At 39.8% G+C, this 27,934-nt stretch overlaps 1 protein-coding gene across 4 annotated transcripts in view; it reads left to right on the plus strand.

The window, feature by feature from the left end:
* CDK15 (cyclin dependent kinase 15) overlaps positions 1–27,934 on the plus strand; it is an 85,164-nt gene that overhangs the window by 18,696 nt on the left and 38,534 nt on the right. For all 4 annotated transcript variants that reach the window (XM_046659358.1, XM_046659359.1, XM_046659361.1 and 1 more), the window contains exons 7-9: positions 5,253–5,376; positions 7,056–7,176; positions 25,532–25,625. In XM_046659358.1, coding sequence (XP_046515314.1) covers positions 5,253–5,376; positions 7,056–7,176; positions 25,532–25,625 — 339 coding nt within the window. The remainder of the gene's footprint in view (positions 1–5,252; positions 5,377–7,055; positions 7,177–25,531; positions 25,626–27,934) is intronic.

The following is a 27,934-nucleotide window of genomic DNA, read 5'->3' on the forward strand; positions in this document are numbered from 1 at the left end:
CTGGGCATGAAGAGGGCAAAGATGGGGCCAAACATGACTGATTTTGAGTTTGATCATCCAGGAGAATTACAGCTCTGTTAACAGAAATAGGAGAAAAAGTTGAGTTGGAGAGAAAGAGGAGTCGTCCTGTTTTAGATGTGATGAGCTCCTAGTGGAGGTGGGACATCCAGAGGGAAATGAGCAGCAGCAACTGAAGAGGAGAGTGGTGCTCAGGAGGGAGACAGACATAGGCTGGAGGTGTAGATTTGAGGGTAATCGGCACATGGAGTTTGTAGTTAAAGACAAGAGTGTCAATAACCAAAAGAGCAAACACACCAAGAAAAAAGGACTGGGGATAGAACTTTTGCCTTTAGGGAAGAAAAGGAACAGGACACAAGGGACAAAGGGAAGCAGCTTTTAGGAATGAATAAGATCCAGAAAAATACATTTTCATGGAAGTCAAGGGAAGACACAGTTTCAAGGAAGGCATAGTTGAGATTGTCATAATACGGTTGGGTCCCATACAATTGAAATTCATACGTGACAGCAAAGACTTTGTGAGTTTGGGAGGGATACACTAATAAATAGAGGGGCTTCCTAGGGGTATATGGAAGCTCAAAGAAAAAGTTATCCAATCAAAGCAGGTAGGAGTAGGGATGAGTTCGCTATAGTAGAAGCAGCAGTGAAAATGCTAGGATGCCAGAGGGCATGGTATATTCCAAACATGGAAGGTAATTCAGTAAGGCAGAGGTTTAGAATGAACAGAGTTGGGGACGGATGGTTAGAGATGAGACTTGAGAGGTAAGCAGGAGCCAGAGAATGAAGGGCTCAGCTATGTCGTGCTGTTCCATATGAGGAGCCATTAAATGGCTTTAAACAAGGAGGTGATAATTTCAAATTTTCTTTTTGCAAAGCTCACTCTGATGACACTGTGGTGACTAGGTTAGAAAGAGGGCAAGACTTTTTTTTGGAATGTCATAGTCCCCTGACTGCACTCTCTCCCTGTATTTTTCTACTCCCACCTCATACTCCTATTTCCTCTAGTCAAACCCCACATGCTGGTATCTGTTAGGATTACCGCCTTGACAATGAGGCTAATCAGGACAACAGTGGTGCAGATGTGAGGTGATGGTGGAGGAAAGTGGACATATATTCGATCAATTACTTAGCTAGAATTGACAGGAGATGGAAGAGTCAGCAATAATTTTTCTAGCTTTTTGTGTGCGTGTGTGAGGAAGATTGGCCCTGAGCTAACATCTGTTGCAAATCTTCCTCTTTTTGCTTGAGGAAGATTGTTGCTGAGCTAACATCTGTGCCAGTCTTCCTCTATTTTATGTGTGATGCTGCCACACTGTGGCTTGATGAGCAGTGCTAGGTCTGCACCCGGGATCCGAACCTGTGAACCCCCGGCCACCAAAACGGAACATGCAGACTTAACCACCGTGCCACCAGACTGGCCTAAATTATTCTAGTTTTGAGTATTTAGATGGATGATGGTGCCATTCACTACCACAGGGAAACAGAGAGGAAAATAGATTTTAGAGGGATATAGTGAGTTAAGTTTTGGATATGCTGAATTTGAGGTGATTATGGGATGTCCAAGTGAACTTCAGACTATATGGGTCTAAAGTTTAGGAAAGAGATCTGAATTGGAGATAAAGATTTTGAAATCATCCAACTGTAGTTGTTAATTGAGGCAGTCAGTGGATTAGATGGCTGAGGGAGACTGCGTAAGGTGATAAGGTAAGAAGGTCAAGAATGGAGCCCTAAGGAACGTCAATATCTTAGCGATCAGGAGAGGAAGTAGAACTCATGAAAAGAGCAGCCATAATGATAGAAAAACTAAGAGGCTGTACCAAGGGGAGAGAGCTTCAGGAAGAAAAACATGGTGCCAAATGCTGCACGGAGAAGAAATGAGAGGCGTCCATTGGATTTCCATAGTGAAAGGCATTGGTGACCATGGGAAAACATTATGAATGAAATTATCATTGCAGAAGCCATTTTATAGAGGGATGAATTTCACATTTCAGAGGACAGTTGCATATGATGGCAAGACCCGGTGTGTGACCATGGGATTGAGAGGCTGAACTGGGTTGGAGAAGCAGATTGTTGGAACTGAGGGGGCTGGCTGGGCTTTTTCACATGGGCACTGATGTCAAGGAAGCAACAGCTGTGATCCAGGTGCCCAAGTCTTCAGTGAATGGTGGAGAGTGGTGGGGAGTTCTGTGGATGACAGTGAAAAGAGGCATCGAGGAAAATGGAGCTGGATGACATGAAAGCCCAAGGGACAGGGATTTTTACTTAAAGGTGGAGAAGCAATGGTTTTGAAATGGTACTGGGGAGTCAGGAGGCTGCTGACCCCACTTCATGGTGGTCACAGATATGAGTAAGTTGTAGAAAAAGTAGCATCCACTTGAGAATGCTTCAGGGGAGCAGTGAACTCAAGGCGTCGTTCAAGGAAAGGAGCCAGAAGGAAATTCCCTAGTGGTTGGGTTGTAGGGAGTTTTTAAACCCAGACTGAGGAGTGAAGATTGAACAATGAAAAGGTCTGGGAGAGGAAGGAGCGATGGATGCTGGGTTAAATGAGAGGAAGCGCTAAGCAGTTTGGATACGAGCTTATGTGGGGAAAAAGGAATAGTCAGAGAGGCTTACCCTTTGAGTAGTGACCACAGAAGACAGGCTGGGAACACAGTGAGGTTAGCCTGTGTCAGATTTCTCGCAGAACAATCCCAGGGACCCCCAGTGAGTGGAAGGACTCGGGCTCCCCTGCAGGAGTTGGCTGACTGATATGTTTTTGAGGGACTCCCAGCCCAGATGGCACTAGCCCAGTGGAATTATTATGTTCCCAAGGGACTCATTGTATTGGAAACAGGACTAACGCCTGGGGTATGGGAGCCTCTCTGGAAAGAGTCACCCACACTCTGGCTTGATGGTGAGTGAGAAAGCACCGTCAGACTGGTCCCGTTGTTGGTGCAGCTTCGGCAGTGTTGATGGAAGAATTCAGCTTGTAAGGGACTCAAGAGCAAGTGGGAGGTGAGGTTAGTCAGCACAGACTGCAGTTTTGAGAAGTGTGACTATGAAATACCAAACCTTAAGACCGCAGTACTTTACTGCGTACAAGTGCCTGAGGACATCTGTAGAGCCAGGGAGGAGAGAGACCGAAGAGCAAGGAGTGGGGAGGCGGGTGTGACTCATGAGTGAGAACAGTCTATTCCAGGGACGTGAAAGGCATTTCAGCCTGGCCACTAAGAAGCTGTCTCTGACTCAGCCGACTCCCTCCTTCCCCGTCGTGTTTTCACTGTCTTTTCTCCAGTTTCTCAGGATGGTGTAGTGGTGTCAGGCAGGGCCGAATTTGAGACCTGGCCCTGACTCTTTCTAGAGGTTTTTTTTTTTTTTTTTTTTTTTAAGGAAGATTAGCCCTGAGCTAACTGCTGCCAATCCTCCTCTTTTCGCTGAGGAAGACTGGCCCTGAGCTAACATCCATGCCCATCTTCCTCCACTTTATATGTGGGATGCCTACCACAGCATGGCTTGCCAAGTGGTGCCATGTCCGCACCCAGGATCCGAACCGGCAAACCCTGGGCCGCTGAAGTGGAACGTGCGAACTTAACCGCTGCGCCACTGGGCCAGCGCCTCTAAACGTGTTTTTAAAGCCCTATTTTTCTTTTCTGTAAATTGAGGATAAGACCTCACAGGGTCGTTTTCAGGATTACAAAAGGTGCTAAATGTTATTTTCCCTTCCTTGCTCCTGTCTCTGTCCCTCAGCTGTCTCCATCTCCCTCTTTCTTTGGTACCATTACATGGAAAAACGTATTTTTAAGCACATATTATGGCATCTTTCCTTGTACCTTGGACTTGAGTTGCTTCTTTATATAGCCTTTTCCATGAACATTTATGTTCATAACCAATTGGAAGCTTTGAGTGTTGGTATAGGAATTTTGTGCCTTGAGTGATATGATGAATGGTAAAACAAACAGTGTGTGTTTGAAGCACCAGGAAGAGAAATCACCGGGAAGACTCATGGAACCAGTGAACATTTGAAGTGGGAGTCTCAAGAAAATTGTAACATTCTTACGTGGCTTGCGACCCTGATGTGGGACCTGCATGGACCCTACATGGCCACAGCTCTGCTGTGGTGGGTCAGCTCCCCAGCTCCTGCTTCATTCAGCCCATGCTGCTCATCAGCACGGCTCCAAGGTCTTCAAGTCATTGTTAGCTCAGTGCAGGTCCTAGCATCTCTCAAGTTCCTAGTTTCCAAGATGTGATGGAAAAAGTGGATTTATCCATGCAGCTCTGCGTCTGCTGTTTTGCCTGTGGCCCGAGGAACGCTGGACCTGGCCCTTTCTTTTCTAAACAGCCAGAACATGTTCTCAGTTGGCATAGGTCTTTGTAAACACTAATGTTGATGTTTGAATTCTCAATTGCCGGTGGCACTGGAAAATAGCAAAAGATACTTGGAATAATAAGCATTCGTTTTTTTCCTTAAGCTTCTATATCGGTGGGAACCTAATAATATCTTTGGTTTCTGTGCCTTATAACTACATGCAACATTTTAAAATTTGGGCCCAGAATGTATTTTTGCTGTTGTTCCCCACCCCCAAACCACCCCGCCGCTTCTTTCTTCTCTACTATTTATTTCTTATTCTCTTTTGATTTTTTCTTTTTTGGTCTAATTTCTTTTGGTCTCTCTCCCCTCTTAATCTATACTGTATATTTCCTTTGTTTTCAACTTTGAACCTGAGACTTTAAAAAGAAGTTTAAAAAGATAATGGTTCCTTTATTTCCTACTACCATCTAAGGGTATATTTTCCGGTCTGGTCTCCTTGTGTTGTGTTTTTAAAAGGGTTTCATATCAGAGAGCCTGGAAAACTTAGGCAGTTGTAAACCTCAGACTCACATTTCCAGGTCAACTTTGATCTTATATGCCAAGTTCATCGGTGGGAGAAAAAATTAAATCTTTCACATCTAAATCAATAACTAGTGTTCCAAAGGAAACTTCAAAGTTTCACTTTAGATTTTTAAGGAAGGGTAATTCCATCAGTATCAAAGAAACAAGATGTCAGGAAAAGCCAGCATCCCTTTGTGTAGGACATGGTCGACTTACTTGACTTTCCTTGTCCTTCCTGCTGCCCCCACGAATGTAAAATCTTCATTTGTTTGGTCTCTCAAGAGACACTTTTACCAAATTCTTTCAGATGACTGTTTTTGATTTAGAGGAGAAATCAACACGTAGTGGCTCCACTTTGCTTAGATAAGGTGTTCGTTCCTTCCAGCTTTTCATGTTTCAACTTTTGCGGGGCCTGGCGCACATCCACCACCAACACGTCCTTCACAGGGACCTGAAACCTCAGAACTTACTCATCAGTCACCTGGGAGAGCTCAAACTGGCTGATTTTGGTAAGCTGCCCCTCGAGTCTCTTTCTAGGCTGTGAACAATGATGCTTTTGTGCGCACGTGTTTAAAACATTGACTAGGTCTGGCCTTTGAAAAGTAGAGACCCGGGGAACAAGATGCTTTGTGAGGGTATCAAACTACCATATAGGACGCACGAGGCAAGAAACAGTGTGTGATTGGAAGCTGCCTAGGACTCCATCAAGCCCCAGTCTAATCAATCCTAAAACTCGGGCACCCCTATGACCTCACTGCCATTTTTGATAGAGAGACGTGTGTCGAGTGGACTGGACTTGGTAGGTTTCCCTAAATCTGAGTGAATGCACAAATTCTGTCAGAATAGATCGAGGTTACCCCAGGATGGCAGGATAAAGAAGTTAACCTCAGATTGTAGGATGGACTCCTGCTGGAATGGAGGCTCTGGGACACTTGTTCCGCTCACCTGTGTATCTATATAGGTATAACTATATGAGGGCCTGAGGTTTTTATTCCCATCAAAGTGATGCACATGTCCTCAGAGTATCATTGTATCTTTCCATTTTAGCCCTTATTACAGTTTATAATTATGCATACACACATATATATATGTGGATGATTTTGTCTCCTCCACTAGATCGTAGGCATTATGAGGGCAGCCCGGGTCCATTTTTGCTTATCATTGTATCCCTAGTGCCTGGCATCATAATAGGTGCTCAATAAATATTTATTGAAAAACTAGTTCTGTGTGAGCTGAGGAACCACCCTTCTCTGTTTGAGAGATGTCAGATGGAGATTCTATAGCTATAGGACCTTATTCTGAGATAGTAGCTTTCATCCAGACGTGTAAGCATTTAACAGACATTCCTTTAGCAATTCCCCACAAAGTGAACTCATCTACTGAGATTTTTTTCCAGCTATAGATCATGAGATTCTTTGAAATAAGTAGCTGACCTGACAAAAGTACTCTCATTTTGCAGAGGAGCACTTGAGAGTGTCTCATCTAAGGTCCTACCAACCTTATTATTTATTTTATCAACTTTATTAGTAGATAAAGGGTAGATTAGCAGTCCCCACCCTTTATCTACTAAACTGGGGGTTCCTGGACTGCAAAAATGGAGGGTGCCCATATAAGTCATGAATTGAGTTCAGTTGCTATTATGAGATGCAAAATTACAGAGATATAAACATACTAGAAACAATTTTCTCATGCATTACAATCTGACCTAAGCAGTCAGAGCTCATGGTGGCCCCATGGTATCTTGGCGCCTTCTGTCATGTGACCGCACCGTCCCTAGGCTGTTGCCCAACTGCATATTTCAAAATGGTGGCCACCTCCCTCTCATTACAGCCTGCAGGAAGGAGAAAAGAGAAGAATGCTTAACCCCTCCATTAAGAGCAAGATCTGGAGGTTCACACATCACTTCCGTTTGTATAATTGAGGCAAGAGTTTAGTCACCTCCCTACAGTTGGCTGCAAGGAAGGCCACATCTAGCTGCAAAGTAGGCCAAAATTTGAGAAATTCACTTGATGAAGTGACATACAAGGATCAAGATAGTTCAGTGGCTTTTTAAAAGCACTCAAAGTCAGTGTATTATTTTTAAAATGTTGTTTACTCTGCCAGCTATACTCTCCTTGGTAGAATAAATCACTGTGACTCTCCAGGAAGTCCCAGGACAATGAGTTCTGTGCTTTCCCCTTTTGGTCAGGTCTTGCTCGGGCCAAGTCCGTTCCCAGCCAGACATACTCTTCAGAAGTTGTGACACTCTGGTACCGCCCTCCTGATGCCTTGCTGGGAGCCACTGAATATTCCTCTGAACTGGACATATGGTAAGAGCCGGTGCCAAGAAAATGTGAGTCATCCTACCCATGAGGGTTGCTTATCATCTGTGTTACATTTTTAATAATAACTCTAATAATGCAATCACAGTTACATATAGAAACATAAAGTGCGTTCAAATGCATATCTCATTTGATTTTTGCAATCATTCTATGAGTTTTTACAGTTAAAGAAACTGAGACTCAGGGAGGTCTTGCCCACAGCATCTTCTGAATCCAGTGCTCTTTCTACCATGTCCCTCCTCCTAACTCTTCTCTTCAATCATTTGTCTTTTCTCCTTATCCTCAGAGAAACACACATACACCTCCAGACCACAGACACACACACACACGTCTGGGCATGCGTGCTCACACATGCCCAAACACGGTTCAGAGGCTGGTGAAAAAAACATAAAGACCAAGATTCAGGGGACCTGATTTTCACACCAGTTCTATTTCTAATCAGTTACTCTGGATTACGTTATCTTGAAAAGTCACGTATCTTTTTTGTGTCTGTATTTCTCCATTTAAAAAATGAGAGTAACAAACTCCCCATGAAGGGTTAAATGGGACTGTAGAGCAAGTACAAGAATGAGGTAGGCGCTCTCGAGCAGAACCATGTTGTTGGGGAGGGACTCGGACTAATGGGGTGTGCTGGTGATTGTGGGATCTCAGGCACTTGTCATCCCAGACCAGTGGTGTTATGTTATCCGGATCTTATTCCTGGGAAATCCCAGTCTTTTGGGGGCCACAGTTGGATGTGTGGTGACTTTGCAGTCATAGCCACCTCCTCAAAGGTAACCAAATATATGGACTTCTTTCAAGTCCTTACAGGGGTCTTATATAAACAGAAGGCCCAATAATAGGTTTTTAAAAAATTGAACAGTATCCTAAAAGGCTAACCTAAGCTTTTGGATTTCCCAAAGAATTGAGAAAGGCTGCAGAAATTTTCCTCCAGTGTGTCTGTAGTCGTTGATTTCCCAACACCCCGTACCATTTCTAGAAATATCACCTGCTAGTCAAAACCCTCCTGAAGCTGTCAGCTCTCCCTTCTCTGCGCTGTCACTTCAAAGGCCTTCGGCAGGCTCCGGCTTCCCCAGCTCCTCGAGACCACTTCCTGGTTGTGCTTCACAGACAGAGTGAAATTTCTGCTCGTCACTTTTAAACTTTGTTTTATTACAGAGCATTCAAAAATATATATAACATATATATATGTCAGTGATCCTCAGCCAGGGTCAGTTTTGCTCCCCAGGGACATTGGCAATGTCTGGAGACATTTTTCATTGTCACAGCTGAGTGGGGCGGGCTACTGGCATCTAGAGGGTAGAAGCCGGAGATGCTCCGAAGCATCCTATGGTGCACAGGACAGCCCCTGACAACAAAGAATGATGCAGCCCAAACTGGCAATAGCGTGAAAATAGAGAAACCTGATGCAGATTAGGAAGCATGATAAAAGGAACTCCGTGAACCCACTACCCACTGTAACAACTGGAACGTAATCGATACTGCCGCCCCTACTCACTCGTTTCCCATCCGCCTGCTCCTCCACCAGAGGTGCTTCTGCCCTGAGCATTTGTTCTTGTCATCATTCCCTTACTCCTTTTAAGAATAAGATTTTTATGTATTCTAAAAAATATTATTTTATTTTACCGGCTTTTGAGTTTTTTAAAAATGGTATTATGTTGTTTTTAGTCTTCTGTAACTTGCTTTTTTTTCACTCAGTGTTTCTAAGGTTCATCCATGTGGACCATTGTGGCTACCCTTTATTTCCTCTTGATGAAGGTTGCCATTATTTAGTTTGTTTTTTGTTTTGTTTGTTTTTGCTATTATGAACTCACTTGGTATTTGTATTTAAGGATTTCTTTAGGGGTCTTCAGAGTAGATTTGCTGTGTCACAGAGTATGTGAACGTTCAACTTCATAAATTAATGCTGAATTGTTTCCCAGAGTGGTCGTGATCATTTATACACCAGCAGTGTGTTGTACTCCCTTATGCTCATCTGCACCAACTTTATAATAACAGATTTCTTAATTCGTGCTGATCAAGTGGGTAGAATGGTATCATGTTGTGATCTAAATTTGCATTTCCCTAAATATTAATGAGGTTGGACATCTTTTCATGGATTATTTGCCATTTGTGTTTTCTCCTCTGTGAAATGCCTGTTTGTGTCTTTCATTTATTTTCTTTTGGTCTCTCTGTCTCTCCCTCTGACGGTCTGTCTCTCCCCTTTCTCCCTCCTTCCTTTTCTTTCTTTATTGATTTATAGGAATTCTTATATTCTGGAGACTAATCTTTTATTGGTTATGTGTATTGCAGGTAGCCTCCTCCAGTTAACATCTTTGTGTTGTCGTTTTGAACAAAAGGTCTTAATTTTAATATTGCTAACCTTATCAGTCTTTTCTTTTGTGGTTAGCCCTTTTGTTTCTTATATACAAAATCCTTTCCTCCCTGAGGTTAGAATGATAGTGTCCAATACATTCTTTAAAATTGTAAAGTTCTGGGGCTGGCCCCGTGGCTGGGTGGTTAAGTTTGCACACTCCACTTCGGCAGCCTGGGGTTCACGGGTTCAGATCCTGGGCGCGGACCTACGCCCCGCTCATCAGGCCACGCTGTGGCAGCGTCCCACATGGAAGAACTAGAATGATCTGCAACTAGGATATACAACTATGTACTGGGGCTTTGGGGAGAAAAGGAAAGAAAGAGAGGAAGATTGGCAACAGATGTTAGCTCAGGGCCAATCTTCCTCACAAAAAAATAAAATAGTAAAATTTTTCCTTTCACTTTAAATCTTTAATATATTGGAAACTGACCTTTGTCTTTGCTAACCAATTGTCTCACCCCAATTTCCTCAGTGATCTGCCATGCCAAATCTCTCATATATCAAGTTTCCTAATGCATAGGTCTGTTTCTGGGTTCTCTATTCTGTTCCACTGCGGTCAATTTGTCTGTCCCCGTACCAATGTCCCACTATATTAGTTTCTATAGGTTTATAATAATACCTGATATCTGGTAGGACAAGTCTCCCCACTTACTTCATCTTCCTCACGAGTGTCTTGACTATTTTTCCCCTTTCATTTTTCATATAAATTTTAGGTTTGGTGTTTCAAGTTTCATGACAAATCCTAGTGGGATTTTCATTGGAATTACATTGAAATTATAGAGTACTTGGAGGATTATTAAAACCTTTGTGATATTGTCTTCCAGTTTTTAAGCATGGTGTATCACCATCTGTTTAGTGCTCCTTAAATACCTCTCAATAAAGCTGTATTACTTTCTCTCTAAGGTCTGACACATCAAGAGCAAAGGTCCTTGTAAATCTTTCTGTTGTTTATTGTTTCTCTTGGTTCTTGCATCTGGTATCTTTTTTCCATGCATGTTTAGTTGTTTTTGACAGTGATGCACTAATTTTCCTTGGAATTTCATTTGTGAGACTTTGTTGAGGCCTTGAATGAAGTGAGTTCCCTCAGAGAGGATTTGCATTTGGTTCTGCTAGGTACATTTTTTAAAAAAGAAATTTATTGTTGTGTCTTACATGAGGATTGGTCTGCCCCTAGATCTTGATTTCTTAATGCCATTTCTTATTAAAAAGAACTAGGACTTTTCAGAGAAATGGCCAGTTCTAAGGCTGGGGCAGAGTAAGTACAAGATGAACCACGAATGTCTTGTTGGGCTGGAACATTTTTTTACAAAGCGATCAAAAAAATGATGGGTGTCTGTCAAAAGGACATGGGAAGCAGCTTGAAGAGACTCCCACTGGCCAAAGCTGGTGCATTTGAGCATCAAAGTAAATAATAAGAGTAATGGATTACAACCCACCGAATAAAATAAGAATACCTAAGTCCATACTGCAGATAAATAGCTGGATGGGTGGACAGATAAGAAGGGAAGCTCTTCCCTACAGAAGAATGTCAACCATAACTGGAGAAGAAATGATGGAATTAGAAAATCTCTATTTTATAATATAGTAGTAATTGGTTCAAACAAGAATCATCAATGCTAAAATAGAGGGAAAAGTTTGATGAGGAATAAGATGTTTACATAGTCTCAAAGTACCTCTCCACAAATTACTTACTAATTTACAAAGGAAAAAACAGTAACTTTATTTATTTATTTTTATTGAGTTCATAATAGTTTACATCAATGTGAGATTTCAGTTGCCCATTATTTCTTGACTGTCACCACATAAGTGCTCCCCTTCACCCCCTGTGCCCATCCCCCCACCCCCCTTCGCCTGGTAACCACTGAACTGTTTTCTTTGTCCCAGTGCTTGTTTATATTCCACATATGAGTGAAATCATCTGGTGTTCGTCTTTCTCAGGCTGGTTTATTTCACTTAGCATAATTCCTGCTAGGTCCTTCCTTGTTATTGCAAATGGGATGAATTTGTCTTTTTTTCTGGCCATGTAGTATTCCATTGTATATATATACACCACATCTTCTTTATCCAATCATCGGTCTGTGGGCACTTGGATTGTTTCCATGTCTTGGCTATTGTGAATAGTGCTGGAATGAACATAGGGGTGCATATGTTACTTTGGATTGTTGATTTCAAATTGTTTGGGTATATACCCAGTAGTGGGATAGCTGGGTCATGTGGTAGTTCTATTTTTAGGGTTTTTTTGAGGAATCTCCATACTGAAAAATAATAACTTTATAGTAGAAAAACTTGGCAGACAGCACCTTAACCAAGTGATTAGAGTTAATATGATCAATAATGGGACTGTCTGACGTCGTGCGCCTCCTCACATGATGCACTGAGAAGGATACAATGTCACTTATGTGGTTTTCCTGCAAAAAAACATAACCTGAATCAAATCATGAGGAGACTTCAGATAAACTCAGTTTGAGGGACAGTCGACAATGTCACTAGCCTGTACTCTTTAAAAGGTCGTGGGGGAGGAAAAATTTTCCTCTATCCTCTTAGGTTCAGTGAGTGGGCCTGCAAAATAAACTGACAAGAGACAGATTAACAGGAGAAAAGCATAGAAATTTGATTTGATGTTAAAAGTATTACATGACACAGGGGAGGTGGCTTCATAGAAAGAAAGAAAAATTCCCAAAGCAACAGCTAGTCTTTTAGACTATTAGAGGCTTTTACACTATTCTGATGAAGGACAATATGTTTGTAGAGAAGTGACAAGACAAAGGAAAGGGGATTCTGGACTCTTCGAGGGGCCATAAACTGTGGGAAGGCAAATGTACGGGGGACCCTAATGGTAGATAAGGGTTATTTAGCAAGTTTCTTTATGTAGATTCTTCTTGGTGCCATCTCTGCCTCCAGTGAAAAGGTGGTTCTCCCTTGTGGTATCGGAAGGTGGGGGGCATCTTCACAAGGGGAATTTATGCCCTGCTTTCAGGCCGATCAGGCAGGTAGAGAGCTCATCCAATGTCTGCTTTGTCTCAGTTGCCTTCAGCTTAAAATAGTCCTTTTCCCAGAGCGGCATATTTTGGGGTGGCATTTTCTGTTCCCCTACGGGATCAAGGTTTTGAAAGGCAAAGAAAGACTAAGCAACTATTCCAGATTAAAGGAGATTTAAGGGACGTGCCAACCAAACACAATGCACAGTCCTAGATTGGATGCTGGGATAAAAGGAGCCAAAGAACACTACTGGACAATAGGCGAAATTTCACTATGGACTGTAGATTAGATGGTGGTATTGGCTCAACATTAAATTTTCTGATTTTGATAATTTCACTGTTGTTATGTAAGAGAATATTTTTATTCTTAGAAAATACACATGGCAGTATTTAGGGGTGAAGAGTCATGGTATCTGTAATTTACTCTCCACTGCTTCAGATAAAAATAGATGGATGATAGAGAGAGAGAGAGAGAGAGATGACAGAGATAGAGAGAAAATGATGAAATGAAAGAGGCAAATTGTTGGCATTTGGTGAATCTCTTTGAAGGATATAAGAGAGTTATTTCTACTGTTCTTGCAATTTTAAGTTTGAAATTATTTCAGAATTAAAAAGTAGCAAAAAGTTGAGAAAAATCTGATATTTCACCAAAGATAGTTTAAGAAGCACTGGTCTGGTCCATGATTGGTGTTTGCAATTATTCATGTGTGTTTGAGAAGAATGCATATTCTTGAATTGTTGGGTACAGGTTTTCACATATGTTCAAAAATTCAAGATTTTTAATTGTGTTATCCAAATTCTTTTTATCATTTTTGTCTGTTTAACCTACCAATGAAAGGTGTGTTGAAATTGTTCACAATATTGTTGATTTGTCATAATTCTATCCATTTTTGCTTTATAGTCTTTGAACCTATTTTAATTAAGTGCAAATAAATTTAAAACTGTTCATTATTCCTGCATGCCCTTTAGCTCTTATGTTTAGAATAATTTTCCTTTCTTTTGAAGTAAATCTTTTAGAATTTCTTTAGTGGAGGTCTGTTGGTGGCAAACTCTGTTTTGGTTTCTTAACATAAACTCTCATTGCTGAAAAGTAGTCTTGTTGGGGTATCATTCTAGATTGATGAGTATTTTCTCCCAGATCTTTGAAGGCATCAGTCCCCACTTTGTCTTCCATTGCTGCTCTTGTGAAGTTTGCTTTTAGCCTAATTGTCCTTCTTTCGCAGGTGATCTCTAACTTTCTCTGGATGTTTTTCTTTGTCTTTGTGTTTACGCAGTTTTTACTCTCAGGCATCTCGTGTGGATTTCTTTTTTCTTACTATACATTGTACTTCTTCCAATTATGAATTGATGTCTTTCATCAGCCATTTTCTTTTTGAATGTTGCCTCTATTCGCTTCTGTGTTTCTGGAGCTGCAGTGAAAGGTTATTAGACTGCATTTGTCTATTACCCATGGATCTTATCCTTTCTCACATTTTCTGTCTCCTCAACTTTCTGTGCTGCATTCTGAGTAATTTTTTCCTAAGGCTTGGGCCAGGTCACCCAGCCTAGTTCTCTAAGTCTCTCCTAGACTGTGTATCCCTTATCTTTTAATGCGTATACAAATATATATATTATTCCATTGATAAGTGTTTCATTAACTTGACCATGAATAATGATGACACTTACAAAATAGAATTCAGTTATAAATTAAAGTTATTGTTATTACTCTCATTCATTCCATTATTATTGTGGTTTTCCTGGTAAAACTAAAAGAGAAACACAGAAATAGAACAATAGGCATCTTCCATTGAGTTTCCAGTATTTGTTCACTCTCTACCTAATTGTTAGACAGTGGGTGTGTACGCAGGGATACCCTTTCTCTCATTTTTTTTCCTTTTCAGAGTGATAAGAGAAGTGAATAGGGAGAAGATTTCCAATTGACAAAGGAAGGAAAAGAAAAAAATTCCTATTCTGCTAGGCCATGCAGCCCCATTGGGTGCAAACTAAATGACTTTGTAGGAGACAGAGGACAGTGGGTGAGCATTAGAGCCTTTGTCTTAAAGAAACTGATTACAACACAGTAGGGCACAAGCCTCTTGTTCACACTGAGCCCTGATGGTAGCAGTGCCAGTGGGGGGCCCAGAGCAGATGGTGAAATCATGGAAAATGTACAAGTGGGACAGATAGGTTATTCCCAGCACTTATACCACATTCTGTAGTCTCCCAATATCTTTTCTTCTCTCTCTGCTACCTTTCCAGACCCTAAAAGTTTCCATTAGCAACTTCAGTGAGAAAAACGCAATGTTTTAGGATGATTACAATGGTTCTTTTGTTTGTTTGTTTTTACTTTTTTGTGTTGTGTTAACATATGGAAAACATAAAATTTACAATTTTAACCACTTTCAAATGTACAATTCAGTGACATTGAGCACATTCACACTGTTGTGCAACCATCACCACTATCTCCAGAACCTTTCACCATCCTAAATGGAAACTCTGTCCCCACCAAAAATTCGCTCCCTATTACTCCTTCCGGTCATCCCCTGGTAACCACCATTCTACTTTCTGCCTCCATGAATTTGACTACTCTAATATCTCATATAAGTGGGATCATACAATATTTGACCTTTCATGTCTGGCTTATTTCACTTAGCATAATGTTTTCAAGGTTCATCCATGTCATGGTAAACTGGGTTTTAAAGAAGGATTTATTGGGAGTGATGTCAGCATCACGGCAGAGTGAGCTGTTCCTTTTGTCTCTCCCCGTCTTAAGTTACAACTAAACGGACATTTGATAGCCAACAGAGGATTCCCACATAGCACAACAAGATGCCGGAGAGATCCATGCAGTTATACATCTGCAGGTGGGTGGACAGGATCTTCAGGGGCACTGGAACTAGGTGAGCACACCCCTTCCCACCCCCAGCAGCAGCCAGCCAGGTCACAGCCTCACACAGTGGCCAGAAACGACTGTAAGAGTAGGTGGGGGGGGCAGCCAAGTGTGGTAGCTGGGAATGGTAGCCTTGCCCATGGGAGTGCCCATGGTGCCACAGCAGCCCCAACCATGGGAGTGCTCCACACCGAGTGGCAGTGGCTCAGCCTCTGTGAAGGAGCCCTGCCTGCCAAGCACAGTGGCCAGCATGACTATAAGAGGAGGTGGGGGCAGCCCGTCATGCACATGAATGCCTTTGGATGGGTAGCCCAGCCTGCAGGAGCACCCACTGTGCCATGGTGGCCCCACCTATGGGAACATGCCCCACTGAGTAATGGCAGCTCAGCCCCCATGAAAGTTCCCTGCTCACCAAGCACAATGGCCCAGCCAAACCGCCTGCAAGCGTAGGGCCAGCCTGTGCAACCTGCCCACTGAGCACAGATGCCACACCCCCCACGAGAGCAACTTGCTGAGCAACTGTGGCCAGGCTGTGCAAATGCAAAGCAACCTTACCCACACAAGCTCCAGCAGTTGGGGCAGGATCAGAAACACAGCTCCCACTCTCCTCAGTGGTGGCAGGTGGAATCTGCAACCTGATGTTACTACAAATGCACTTGCAAAGGATCAGTTCATCAAACACCATGAAAAACTACAGCAACACCTCAGAGCAGAAGAAAAATGACAAGTCTCCAGAAGTCAATCCTGAAATCATAGAAATTTACAATCTGAATGACAAAGAATTTAAAATAGTGGTCATAGAGAAACTCAACAAGTTACAAGAAGTGTCAGAAAGACAGTTCAATGAGCTCAGGAATAAAATTAATGAGCAGAAGGAATACTTCACCAAAGAGATTAAAGCCCTTAAAAAAATATGTAGAAATTGTGGATCTGAAGAACACAATTACTGAGATAAAAAATAATTTAGAAACCATAAAAAACAGAGCTGACATTATGGAGGAGAGAATTAGTGAACTATAGGACAGGAATCTAGAAATCCTTCAGGTGGAGGAGAAGAGAGAACTAAGATTTGTCTTTTTAATGAAGAAATTTTTAAAGAAATACCTGACAATTAGGAAAAGCAACATAAAGATTACAAATATTCCAGAGGGAGAAGTAAGGGAGAAAAGAGAAGAGACCTTTTTTAAAGAAATAATAGCTGAGAACTTCCCAAACCTAGGAAATGGACTGGACTTACAAGTTCATGAAACCAACAGAACTCCTAATTACATCAATGCAAAAAGACCTTCTCCAAGGCATATAATAGTAAAACTGGCAAAAATAAAGACAAAGAAAAAACATTAAGGGCAGCAAGGTAGGAGAAAATAACCAAAAAAAGAATCCCTATTGGACTTTCAGCAGATTTCTCAGCAGAAACCTTACATGCTAGGAGAGAATGGAATGATATATTTAAATACTGACAGACAAAAACTTTCAGCAAGAATAATCTATACAGCAAAACCATCCTTCAGATATGATGGAGAAATAAAGCTTTCCCAGACAAACAAAAGCTGAGGGAGTTCCTCAGCACTAGACCTCCCTTACGAGAAATGATGAAGGGAGCCCTCCTATCTGGATCAAAAAGGCAAAGTTTCACAAAGCTTTGAGTTAAGAGATAGACAAAGTCAGAAAATTGGAGCTCTCTATCAGAACAGGTTAGCAAACACTTAAATATAAAAGATATAAATATAAAAGATAAAGAGGAGGAAAGCATCAAAAATAACTTTAAACACTTCAATTTAGTCACAAACTCACAACACAACAAAGAATAATTTGTGACAACAATAACTCAGAAGGGAAAGTGGAAAGGGATGTAACCTACTTAGGCTAATCAAGATAAGTGGCTATTAGAGAATGGGCTATCTCATCTACAAGATCTTTTATACAAACCTCATGGTAACCACTAAGCAAAAAATCAGAGCAAAGCCACAAATCATAAACAATGAGAAAACCATCACAGAAAACCAACAAACTGAAATAGCAGTCAGAAATACAAGGGAAAAGAAAAATGGAAATATAGAAAACCAGAAAGCAAGAGATAAAATGGCAGTATTAAACCCTCATATATCAAAATCACTCTAAATGTAAATAGATTGAATTATCCAATCAAAAGACACAGAGTGGCTGGTTGGATTAAAAAACAAGACCCAGCAATATTCTACCTCCAGGAAACACATCTCAGCTCTAAAGAAAAACATAGGCTCAGAGTGAAGGTATGGCAGATGATACTGCAAGCAAATGGCAAGCAAAAGAAAGCAAGTGTTGCCATACTTATATCAGACAAAGCAGACTTTAGATTAAAAAGACAATGAGAGACAAAGAGGGGAGTATAATAATAAAAGGGACATTCCACCACGAGGGCATAACACTTATGAATATATATGCACCTAACACAGGAGCACCAAAGTACATAAAGCAACTATTAACAGGCCTAAAGGGAGAAATTAACAGAATGCAATAATAGTAGGGGGCCTCAACACCCCGCTTATATCAATGGATAGATCATTCAGACAGAAAGTCAACAAAGAAATAGTAGAATTAAATGAAAATATAGACCAAATGGACTTAACAGATATATATAGAACATTCCATCCAAAACAGCAGAATACACATTCTTCTCAAGTGCACATGGAACATTCTCAAAGATAGACCATATGTTGAGAAACAAGCCAAGCCTCAATAAATTTAAGAAGATTAAAATAATATCAAGCATCTTTTCCAACCATAATGCTATGAAACTAGAAATCAACTACAAGAAAAAAGCTGGGAAAGTCACAAATATGTGGGGACTAAACAACATGTTACTGAACAACCATTGGATCAATGAAGAAATCAAAATATATCTGGAGACTAATTAAAATGAAAATACATCATACCAACTCTTATGGGATGCAGCAAAAGTGATGCTAAGAGGGAAATTCATAGCAATACAGGCCCACCTCAGCAAACAAGAAAAATCTCAAATAAGTAATCTTAAACTACACCTAACAGAACTAGAAAAAGAAAAAAAAAACAAAGCCCAAAGTCAGCAGAAGGAGGAAAATAATAAAAATTAGACCAGATATAAATGAAACAGAAACCAAAAAAAAAGCAGTAGGAAGGATCAATGGAACTAAGAGCTGGTTCTTTGAGAAGATAAACAAAATTGACAAACCCTTAGCCAGACTCACTAAGAAAAAAGAGAGAAGTCTCAAATAAATAAAATTAGAAATAAAAAAGGAGAAATTACACTTGATACCACAGAAATACAAAAGATTATAAAAGAATACTATGAAAAACTATATGCCAACAATTGGACAACCTAGAAGAAATGGATAAATTCTTAGACTCATACAACCTCCCAAAACTGAATCAAGAAGAAATAGAGAATCTGAATAGACCAATCACCAACAAAGAAATTGAAACAGTATTCAAAACCTCCCCAAAAACAAAAGTCCAGGACCAGGTGGCTTCTCTGGAGAATTCTACCAAACGTTCAAAGAAGATTTAATATCTATCCTGCTCACACTATTTCAAAAAAGTGAGTACACGGAACACTTCCTAACTTATTCTATGAGGCTAATATCACCCTGATCTCAAAACCAGACAAGGACAACACAAAGAAGGAAAATTACAGGCCAGTATTGCTGATGAACACAGACACAAAAATCCAAACAAAATATTGGCAAACTGAATACAGCAATACATTAAAAAGATCATGCACCATGATCAAGTGGGATTTATACCAGGGACAAGGGATGGTTCAACATCTGCAAATCAATCAATATGATACACTACATTAAAAAATGAGGAATAAAAATCATGTGATCATCTCAATAGATGCAGAGAAAGCATTTGACAAGATCCAACATCCATTCATGATAAAAAAAAAAACTCTCAATAAAATGGGTACAGAAGGAAAGTATCTCAACATAATAAAGCCCACATATGACAAACCCATAGCTAACATCATACTTAGCAGTAAAAAACTGTAAAACATCCCTCTGAGAACAGGAACAAGACAAGAGTGCCCACTCTTGCCACTCCTATTTAACATTGTACTGGAGGTTTTGGCCAGAGCAATTAGGCAAGAAAAAAGAAATGAAAGGTATCCAAATTGGAAAGGAAGAAGTGAAACTCTCATTGTTTGCAGACAACATGATTCTATTTATAGAAATCCCTAAAGAATCCATCAGAAAACTATTAGACAATAATCGACAACGACAGCAAACCATTTTGCAGGGTACAAAATCAACTTATAAAAATCAGTTGCATTTCTAGGTACTAATAACAAACTATCAGAAAGAGAACTCAAGAATACAGTCCCATTTACAATCACAAAAAAATAAAATAAAATATCTGGGAATATATTTAACCAAGGAGGTGAAAGACCTATACACTGAAAACTATAAGACATTATTGAAGGAAATGAAAGAAGACATAAAGAAATGGAAAGATATTCCATGTTCATGGATTGGAAGAATAAACATAGTTAAAATGTCCATATTACCTAACACAATCTACAGATTCAATGTAATCCCAATCAGAATCCCAAGGATATTCTTCATGGAATATCATGAAGAACCAAGAATCCTAAAGTTTACATGGAACAACAAAAGACCCCAAATAGCAAAGGCAATCCTGAGAAGAAAGAACAAACCTGGAGGCATCACAATCCCTGACTTCAAAATATACTACCAAGCTATAGTAATCAAAACAACATGGTACTGGTGCAAAAACAGACACACAGATCAGTGGAACAGAATTGAAAGCCCAGAAATAAAAGCACACATCTATGGAAAGCTAATCTTCAACAAAGGAACCAAGAACATACAATGGAGAAAGGAAAGTCTCTTCAATAAATGTTGGGAAAACTGGACAGCCACATGCTAAAGAATGAAAATAGACCATTAGATTACAGCATACACAAAAATTAACTCAAAATGGATTAAAGACTTGAATGTGAGACCTGAAACCATAAAACTCCTAGAAGAAAATACAGGCAGTATACTGACATCAGTCTTAGCAGCATCTTTTCAAATACCGATCTACCCAGGCAAGGGAAACAAAAGAAAAAATTAACTCCTGGGACTACATCAGACTGAAAAGCTTCTGCAAGGCCAAGGAAACTATGAACCAAACAAAAAGACAAGCCACCCACTGGAGAAAATATTTACAAATAATATATCTGACAAGGGGTTAATCTCCAAAATGTATAAAGAACTCATACAACTCAACAAAAAAAAGACGAACAACCCAATCGAAAAATAGGCAGAGGATATGAACAGACATTTTTCCATTAGACAGATGGCTAACAGGGATGTGAAAAGATGTTCAAAATCGCTGATTATTAGGGAAATGCAAATCAAAACTATAATGAGATATCACGTTGTGCCTGTCAGAAGGGCTATAATTACCAAGATAAAAAAATAACAAATGTTGGAGAGGATGTGGAGAAAAGGGAACCCTCATACACCACTGGTGGGAATGCAAACTGCTGGTGGGAATGCAGCCACTATGGAAAACAGTATGGAGATTTCTCAAAAAATTAAAAATAGAAATACCATATGACCCAGCTGTCCCACTACTGGGTATCTATCCAAAGAACATAAAATCAACAATTCAAAGAGATTTCTGCACCCCTATGTTCACTGCAGCATTATTCACAATAGCCAAGATGTGGAAGCAACCCAAGTGCCCATCGACTGATGACTGGATAAAGAAGATGTGGTATATATGTACAATGGAGTACTACCGAGCTATAAAAGAAGACAAAATCATCCCATTTGCAACAACATGGATGGACCTTGAGAGTATTATGTTAAGCGAAATAAGCCAGACAGAAAAAGACAAACACCATGTGATTTCACTCATATGTGGAAGATAAACAAATTCATGGATAAAGAGAACAGATTAGTGGTTACCAGAGGGGAAGGGGGCAGTGGCAGGGGAAAGGGGGAAAGGGGCACATATGTATGGTGACCGATAAAGATTAGACTATTGGTGGTGAGCGCAATAGAGTCTATACAGAAACTGATATATAATAATGTACACCTGAAACTACACAATGTTATCAACCAATATGACCGCAATAAAATAATTGAAACAATAAAATAAAATAAAGAGGGATTTATTTTGGAACACAAGTCCTGTATTCAAAGCTGACTTGAGGCAGCTGCTGGTTTTAGGACTACGGAAAGTTGTCCCTGCCTGAGAGAATCTTTACAGTTGGATTTCTTTCTGCAAACTTCCAAACATAAAGAGTGGCCCTGGGAAAAGCAAATGGAAATGTCATGTCCCAGCCATATATTAGGTTGTTCTAAGTTAACTTCAATAGCAAAAAACGCAGTACTAATTCATTTCTCCCAACAACATTTTTATGTGCCCCTTGCACCTCCAAAACCCCAAAACTCCTGAGATAGTTTATTTCCCCAGAGATTGCCTGAGGAATTTGAGAAATCTTTTTCTCTCTTATAGAATTTGTTAATGCTCAGAATACAGAAAAGGGTAGGAAGAGAGCCAGAAAAGGCAGGAAACGTGTAAGCCGTTTGCCGTATCTTGACTGAAGAACCGCAGTTGCAGCGATGGAATGACGCTGTGCATCTCTCTGTTCTGGGAGGAAATCGTCAGTGCTTGGTGATACTGGGTCTTTTCCCTGCGTGTGAAGTTCCCCTTCATGTGCTTGGGCAGCCCCAAGGGTGTCTCCATAGAGCAGGGATCCTCTGAGAAGCCTGAAGACATGTAGGGTAGGAAGAGCCACAAGACCGAAGATTTAAGAACAAAACAGAGGAATAAAAGGAAAGAGGAGCTGCTTCCCTAACTGGACCTGAATGCTCAGAATATTTAATATATTTGCTTGAGGCTAGACAGGGGTGAATAAAATAAATGATAGCCACATGACTCGTTTAAGAAGCAAATAAAAAATATGAAAGCCACATGACCTGTTTACAAAGCAAATAAAAATAAAACAGTTCTGAAGAACAAATGAAAAAATAGGAAGATGAATTGTACAGTTTTTAAAAAACAATGTTTACACCAAGAAAACATCTTTTATCTTTCAAACTTAAAGTGCATAGACTTGTTTTCTTACCAATGCATTGATATTTATGGTCCTTATGGATATTCCAGATACTGAAATATAATTGATGTAGGAATTTTGTTTGTTCTCAGTCTGTGCATGTAGGCACCAACCACACAGATGCCGATTGGGAATTTCAGCCAGATGTTAGCATTTTATTCCGTAACACAAACATCTTATGTTACTTTGTAGTACTTGCGTTATGGCCTTAATGTCCAGCTTTCTCCAATATATTTTACATAATTTTGTACACTCTCCTAGTGGAGTAGAAGATAAAGGACACTAAAAAAGTGTGTAAGGAAAGGACTTCCTTCTTGGTTGCCCACAGCCACTAGTATGAAAAAACATGAAAAGGCAACAAGCTTTTTCTAAGCAATGAAAGCCTTTTCAGGGGAGAGAAAAAGTGGGCTACAGGTGTAAACCTAGCAATGACTATGGTTTTGAACGTCGTTTAAAATGCCCTCAGGCCTCCCAGTAGTTTGTGAGGCCATGGGGCTTCAGGAAGGTGTTAGGGTACTGGATGGAGGGTTGGTTCAAGTCTTCAAAACCCAGTACCTTTCGTTTCTATTTTATATCAGTTAATAAAGCAATTACATATATGTTTTATATACACACACATGTATATATATATATATATGGGGGTTTTTTTCACTCAAAATGAAATATTTTGAGACCTTTCAAGTACACACAGAGAAAGTGAGAGGAGCAGTGGGTGCAGGCCATTTGACGATATTCACCAACCTAGTTTCTCAGTTGGCTTATCTCATTGTCGACCATTGCTAGCAACCAGGATGGTTTTTAACCATTTCACAGCTTCCCATTGCTTTTATCCTCTTCTGTATATTGTTTCATTTGTACCTTTTACATCTATTGCTTTAAAGACAGGAAGCAAAAAGAACATGGATATTTATTTATTTTTATATTTGGATTTCTGGGTTTTTTTAATTGAGATAACATTGATCTAGCACATTAAGTAAGTTGCAGGTGTACATCATTACATTTCAGTTTCTGTGTAGATTACGTCATGTTCTCCACCCGAAGACTAATTGTCATTCATCACCACACACATGAGCCTAATCACCCCTTTCGCCCTCCCCCGACCCCCCTTCTCCTCTGGTGACCACCAATCCAATCTCTGTCTCTAGGACATGGATATTTAAATATAAGTTCATGAAGAGCTTTAAAATGACAATAATTCTAAAAATTTGCCTCAAGATACTGTTCACTAGATTCTTAAGTTACATGTGTCTGATCAAAATTATTGTATCACATATCAAGATGTCTCTTATACATGAAAAATCAGTAAAAAGTAGATATAGTGGCCATTATATCCAAATTGGCTTTTTCAAAATTGAGGATAAAAACAACCCATTGTTTGAGGGGGGAAAAAAAACTGCTTGCAAAACTCAGTCTGCTATCTTTTACTTATACGTGTAAAAGATTCTAAGAATAAGCCAGTTTATTTTAAATGTAAGCCAAACGTTAGGACATGAAAACAGTTTTTGTCTCTTTTGACATGAAAAGATACAGTTAAATTTCAATCTTTTAAAAAAAATATTCTGTCCCCAAACCAGACACAACATAAAAATTATTCTTAAACTTGTTTATCAAGAAATCTGCTTTCTCATACACAATCAATTTAAAGTAAATTAAATAGTGTGTGTCTATAGTCAGATGGAAAAAGTAAAAATGTATCATAGGTAATAAGTACATATGAATATTAAAGACTATACTTAAAATGAATTTGATAATAAATCTTTAATAATATAATGATGTATAATAAAATATTTTACTTAAATATCCTGCTTTATCATACCACACAAAAAATGTCAAGCTGGTTAAGGGAGTTTGCAAAATTATATTATGGTGAAAGGGGTTTGGAGTCAAAATATTGGACCAGGAGGATGACCTGTGTAATGGGTCACCGAAACCATCGTCATCGCTCAAAAGACTTAGAAGAATACAAATGTGCATTATTAGCAAAATAAACCTTACCCTTTACTCTCAGGAATTCCCCTCCAGTTTGACTACATAGGAAGGAAAGTTTGTATTTCACCCTGTTTAATCCATTTTAAGATGCACAATCTCTGTTAAATCAGGATGCATCTTACAATAGCCATCAGGCGGGCTGCAGCTGTGACTGAAGCTACCATTGCACGTGTGAACATCAAACGTGCCAGCATCGAAACTTGTAGAACGAGTGTCAGTGACTTGGAAGAAAGTCTTGCAGACAGGAGAACTTTTTATTTCTTCTTCTTTTCAAACTCTAGGAACCAAATGGTTTCGGTGAAGGAGTGAATCAGACATTCTCTAAGCAGGAGTCAAAAGTAGGCATACTCTACATAATTGCCAGGGCAGCCTAGGAGCCCAGCACCATGACTCTCCAGTATTTTACAAAATGCTACGTCATCACACTCCTGACGCAGAGGACACCATGGATAAATACAGACTTCAAAGAGTCTGAGTCAAATGCTGAATGTGAAACAGCTTTAGGAGCACCTAACACAATTTTTGTCACAATGTTTCATTTTTTGCATGCACAAGTATGATATATGATAAAATAATCTGTCTAATTAAATTTATAACAGCCCTTCCAAGAATTATAAAAGAAACTTTCTAATCATGTCATAGTTTAACCCGCATTTTTTTGTTTCTTAACAGTGCATACAATAATGGTGCCTCTTACAGTGATAGCATCTTAGACTCAGTGAAAGAGGGTATTCAGTTTGGAGATTCAGTACTTTCCCCTGTTCTCATAAAATTGCTAGTTAATGAACTTGAGTGAGCTAAAACGTTCGCTGTGTGTACTGTGTTGCTAAATGCTGGTTGCATTCCAGTTTAACAAAAGGTTGCAGCCTGTTCTTGTTTGACATAGAGACTGGTTTTTTTTTTTTTTTTTTTTTTTTTGCCCAAGACTGTTATTGGCATGTGGCCCCTATTTAACTGACCTCAAAATATTTCTTGGGAGGAGAAATGCCAGAAGTTCAGTTTCGCATGTGCGCTTTCCTTAAAAGTGTCGGGTTAACTCTTGTTTCCTTTGCTAGGGGTGCAGGCTGCATCTTTATTGAAATGTTCCAGGGTCAGCCTTTGTTTCCTGGGGTTTCCAACATCCTTGAACAGCTGGAGAAGATCTGGGAGGTAAGAAAAGAATTCTTCTTAGGAAGAAGTATCTGCATTTCAAACTTTGAACCAAATTTGCCTTAGAGACAAATGAAGCAGTCCATTCACTTTGAGATATTATGCCATGTTTTAAGGTTGTGGAAACCGTGCTATTTGCCACAGGTATAAGCACCCTGGGAGTGAGTGGTCAAGAAAGCCCCTGATATCTGGGAGCAGCCCATTAATCCACCTGTTCTCTCTTCATTGTCTCCATCTCCCAGGGCAGTTTTTGCCAGTATTACCTAAGCACATCCCTGCCTGGTCACCCCCAGCTCTAATTCTACCATATATTTGGCCCTGGATCTTTGTCAACTGAAGATAAGACACTAAATTGTCATAGAATCCTGATTAAACAAAGGCTCACCATGTTAATGTGAGAGAAGTATACTATTTGTCATGCTCCTCCAAAACCAAATTCCTAAGATCGCAAGGTGCTTTTGTGTGAGTGGTTCCATTTCTTCATTCATTATTTATCCCTACCTCATTTGTGCTATGATGTACTTCATTTTCATGTCCCTTGTAGTTTCTATGCCATGTACTGTAGTCATCTGTGTATTTCCTTTTCTCTTGGTGATTTTTTAATTTTGGTAAAATATACATAAAGTTTACTTTTCTAACCATTTTTAAGTGTACAGTTCATAGGCATTAAATACATTCACGTTTTTGTGCAACCATCGCCACCATCCATTTTCAAAACTTGTTCATCGTCTCAAACAGAAGCTCTGTATTCATTAAAAAACAACTCCCCATCTTCTCTCCTCTTAACTCCTGGTAATCTCTCATTTGTTTTCTGTTCCTGTAAATTTGCCTATTCTGGGATTCTCATATCAGTGGAATCATATGGTATTTGTCCTCTGTGTCTGGAAGACACTTAGCATAATATTCACTTAACATAGCATTCTCAAGTTCATCCACACTGTAGCAGGTGTCAAAGAGCTTTCACTGGGGGGTTATCCCTTGTCATCCTTTCAAGTTCGCTTGCCTTGAGCAGGCATCTGCAGCATTCTGGGGAATATGGCCAGAGTGTGGTTTTTGTGCAGGTGAGGAAACTTGTCTTCTCTCGAACTCCATTACAATTTTGATTTAGTAGCCCCAAACTTTTGCCTGTCCAGAATGATATAAAATTTTCATTTTCCAATTGCATCACCACTGTGGAGTCCTTCATTTATTAAAAAAAAAATAAAAGTTGAATTTATCTTTAATACACACATAAAGGTGAGGAAAACCCCTTAGTGAACATTTGGGAAAAGGGAAAAGAGTTAGTTGCCGGTGTGTGCAGGGTCATTGGCTCACCTCTGTGAAGAAATTCTATGCAAATCACTCTAGTGCTATAGAATCAGGACCCAGAAGACATTGTCTTCTGGCTAAAAGAAAACATGCTTTGTGAAATTAAGACACTGAATAGAGATTAATCACTGCCATTAAATTCTTTTTTGGAAACATGGGGGTTATTACAGGGGAACATGGGAAAAATTGGGAAGCATTCACAAACTAAGAAAACATTTTTCAAACCAAAAGTTTTTTCTTCAAACTCCGCTGCAATGCTCTCTGCAAGCAGCATCACTGGAGGCGGCCAAAGCAATGGCTTCGGAGTTGTAAGACCTGGGTTGGAATTCTAGCTACTTCCTAACTAAACAGATGTGGGCAAGGGATGTCGTCCCTCTGGGCCTCAGTTTCCTGTTTGTTAAATGGGGCTGTGATGACTTTCTGACCGTGCTGTGAGCGTCCCATAAGATCAAATGCGTGACAAGCTCCAAGGTCCTTGAGTGCTCAGTAAGTGTTTGCCCCTTCCTCTCATGTAGATGACTATTGTAGAGATGTTTCAATAATCTAACTAACAAGCATTTCCTGACATTTACCTCGTTCTTCTGTTCTTCTTGCACTTAGTATTACTTCTTGTCCGCAATAGAGGAAGCATGATTAGCATTGCCAATACCTGACCCCTGGTATTTCCTAATCATTTAATCAGGAAACAACACTTATTGGACACTCACCATGTAAAATACTCTACAAGGTCTTGTAAGAAGTTGTAAGGCATGGAAAAAAGGGAAGAATAAGAAAAATGCATGATCTGTGCTTTCGGGTGTTGTTCTGTCTAGGAGGGGTGATGGGTGAAGTAGAAGTGAACATATGTGAAACAAACATCAACTATGCACACGTGTAAAAGGATGTATGTACGTATGGAGAGTTAACATAAATTGTAATATTGAAGTAAGGTGCGCTATTAGGATATTTGAAAAGTTGTGCATAAACTGATTTTTTAAATATTAAATAGTATATTTAAATGA

This window comes from Equus quagga, chromosome 4 (assembly GCF_021613505.1).
Source record: "Equus quagga isolate Etosha38 chromosome 4, UCLA_HA_Equagga_1.0, whole genome shotgun sequence".
NCBI classification, from domain to species: domain Eukaryota; kingdom Metazoa; phylum Chordata; class Mammalia; order Perissodactyla; family Equidae; genus Equus; species Equus quagga.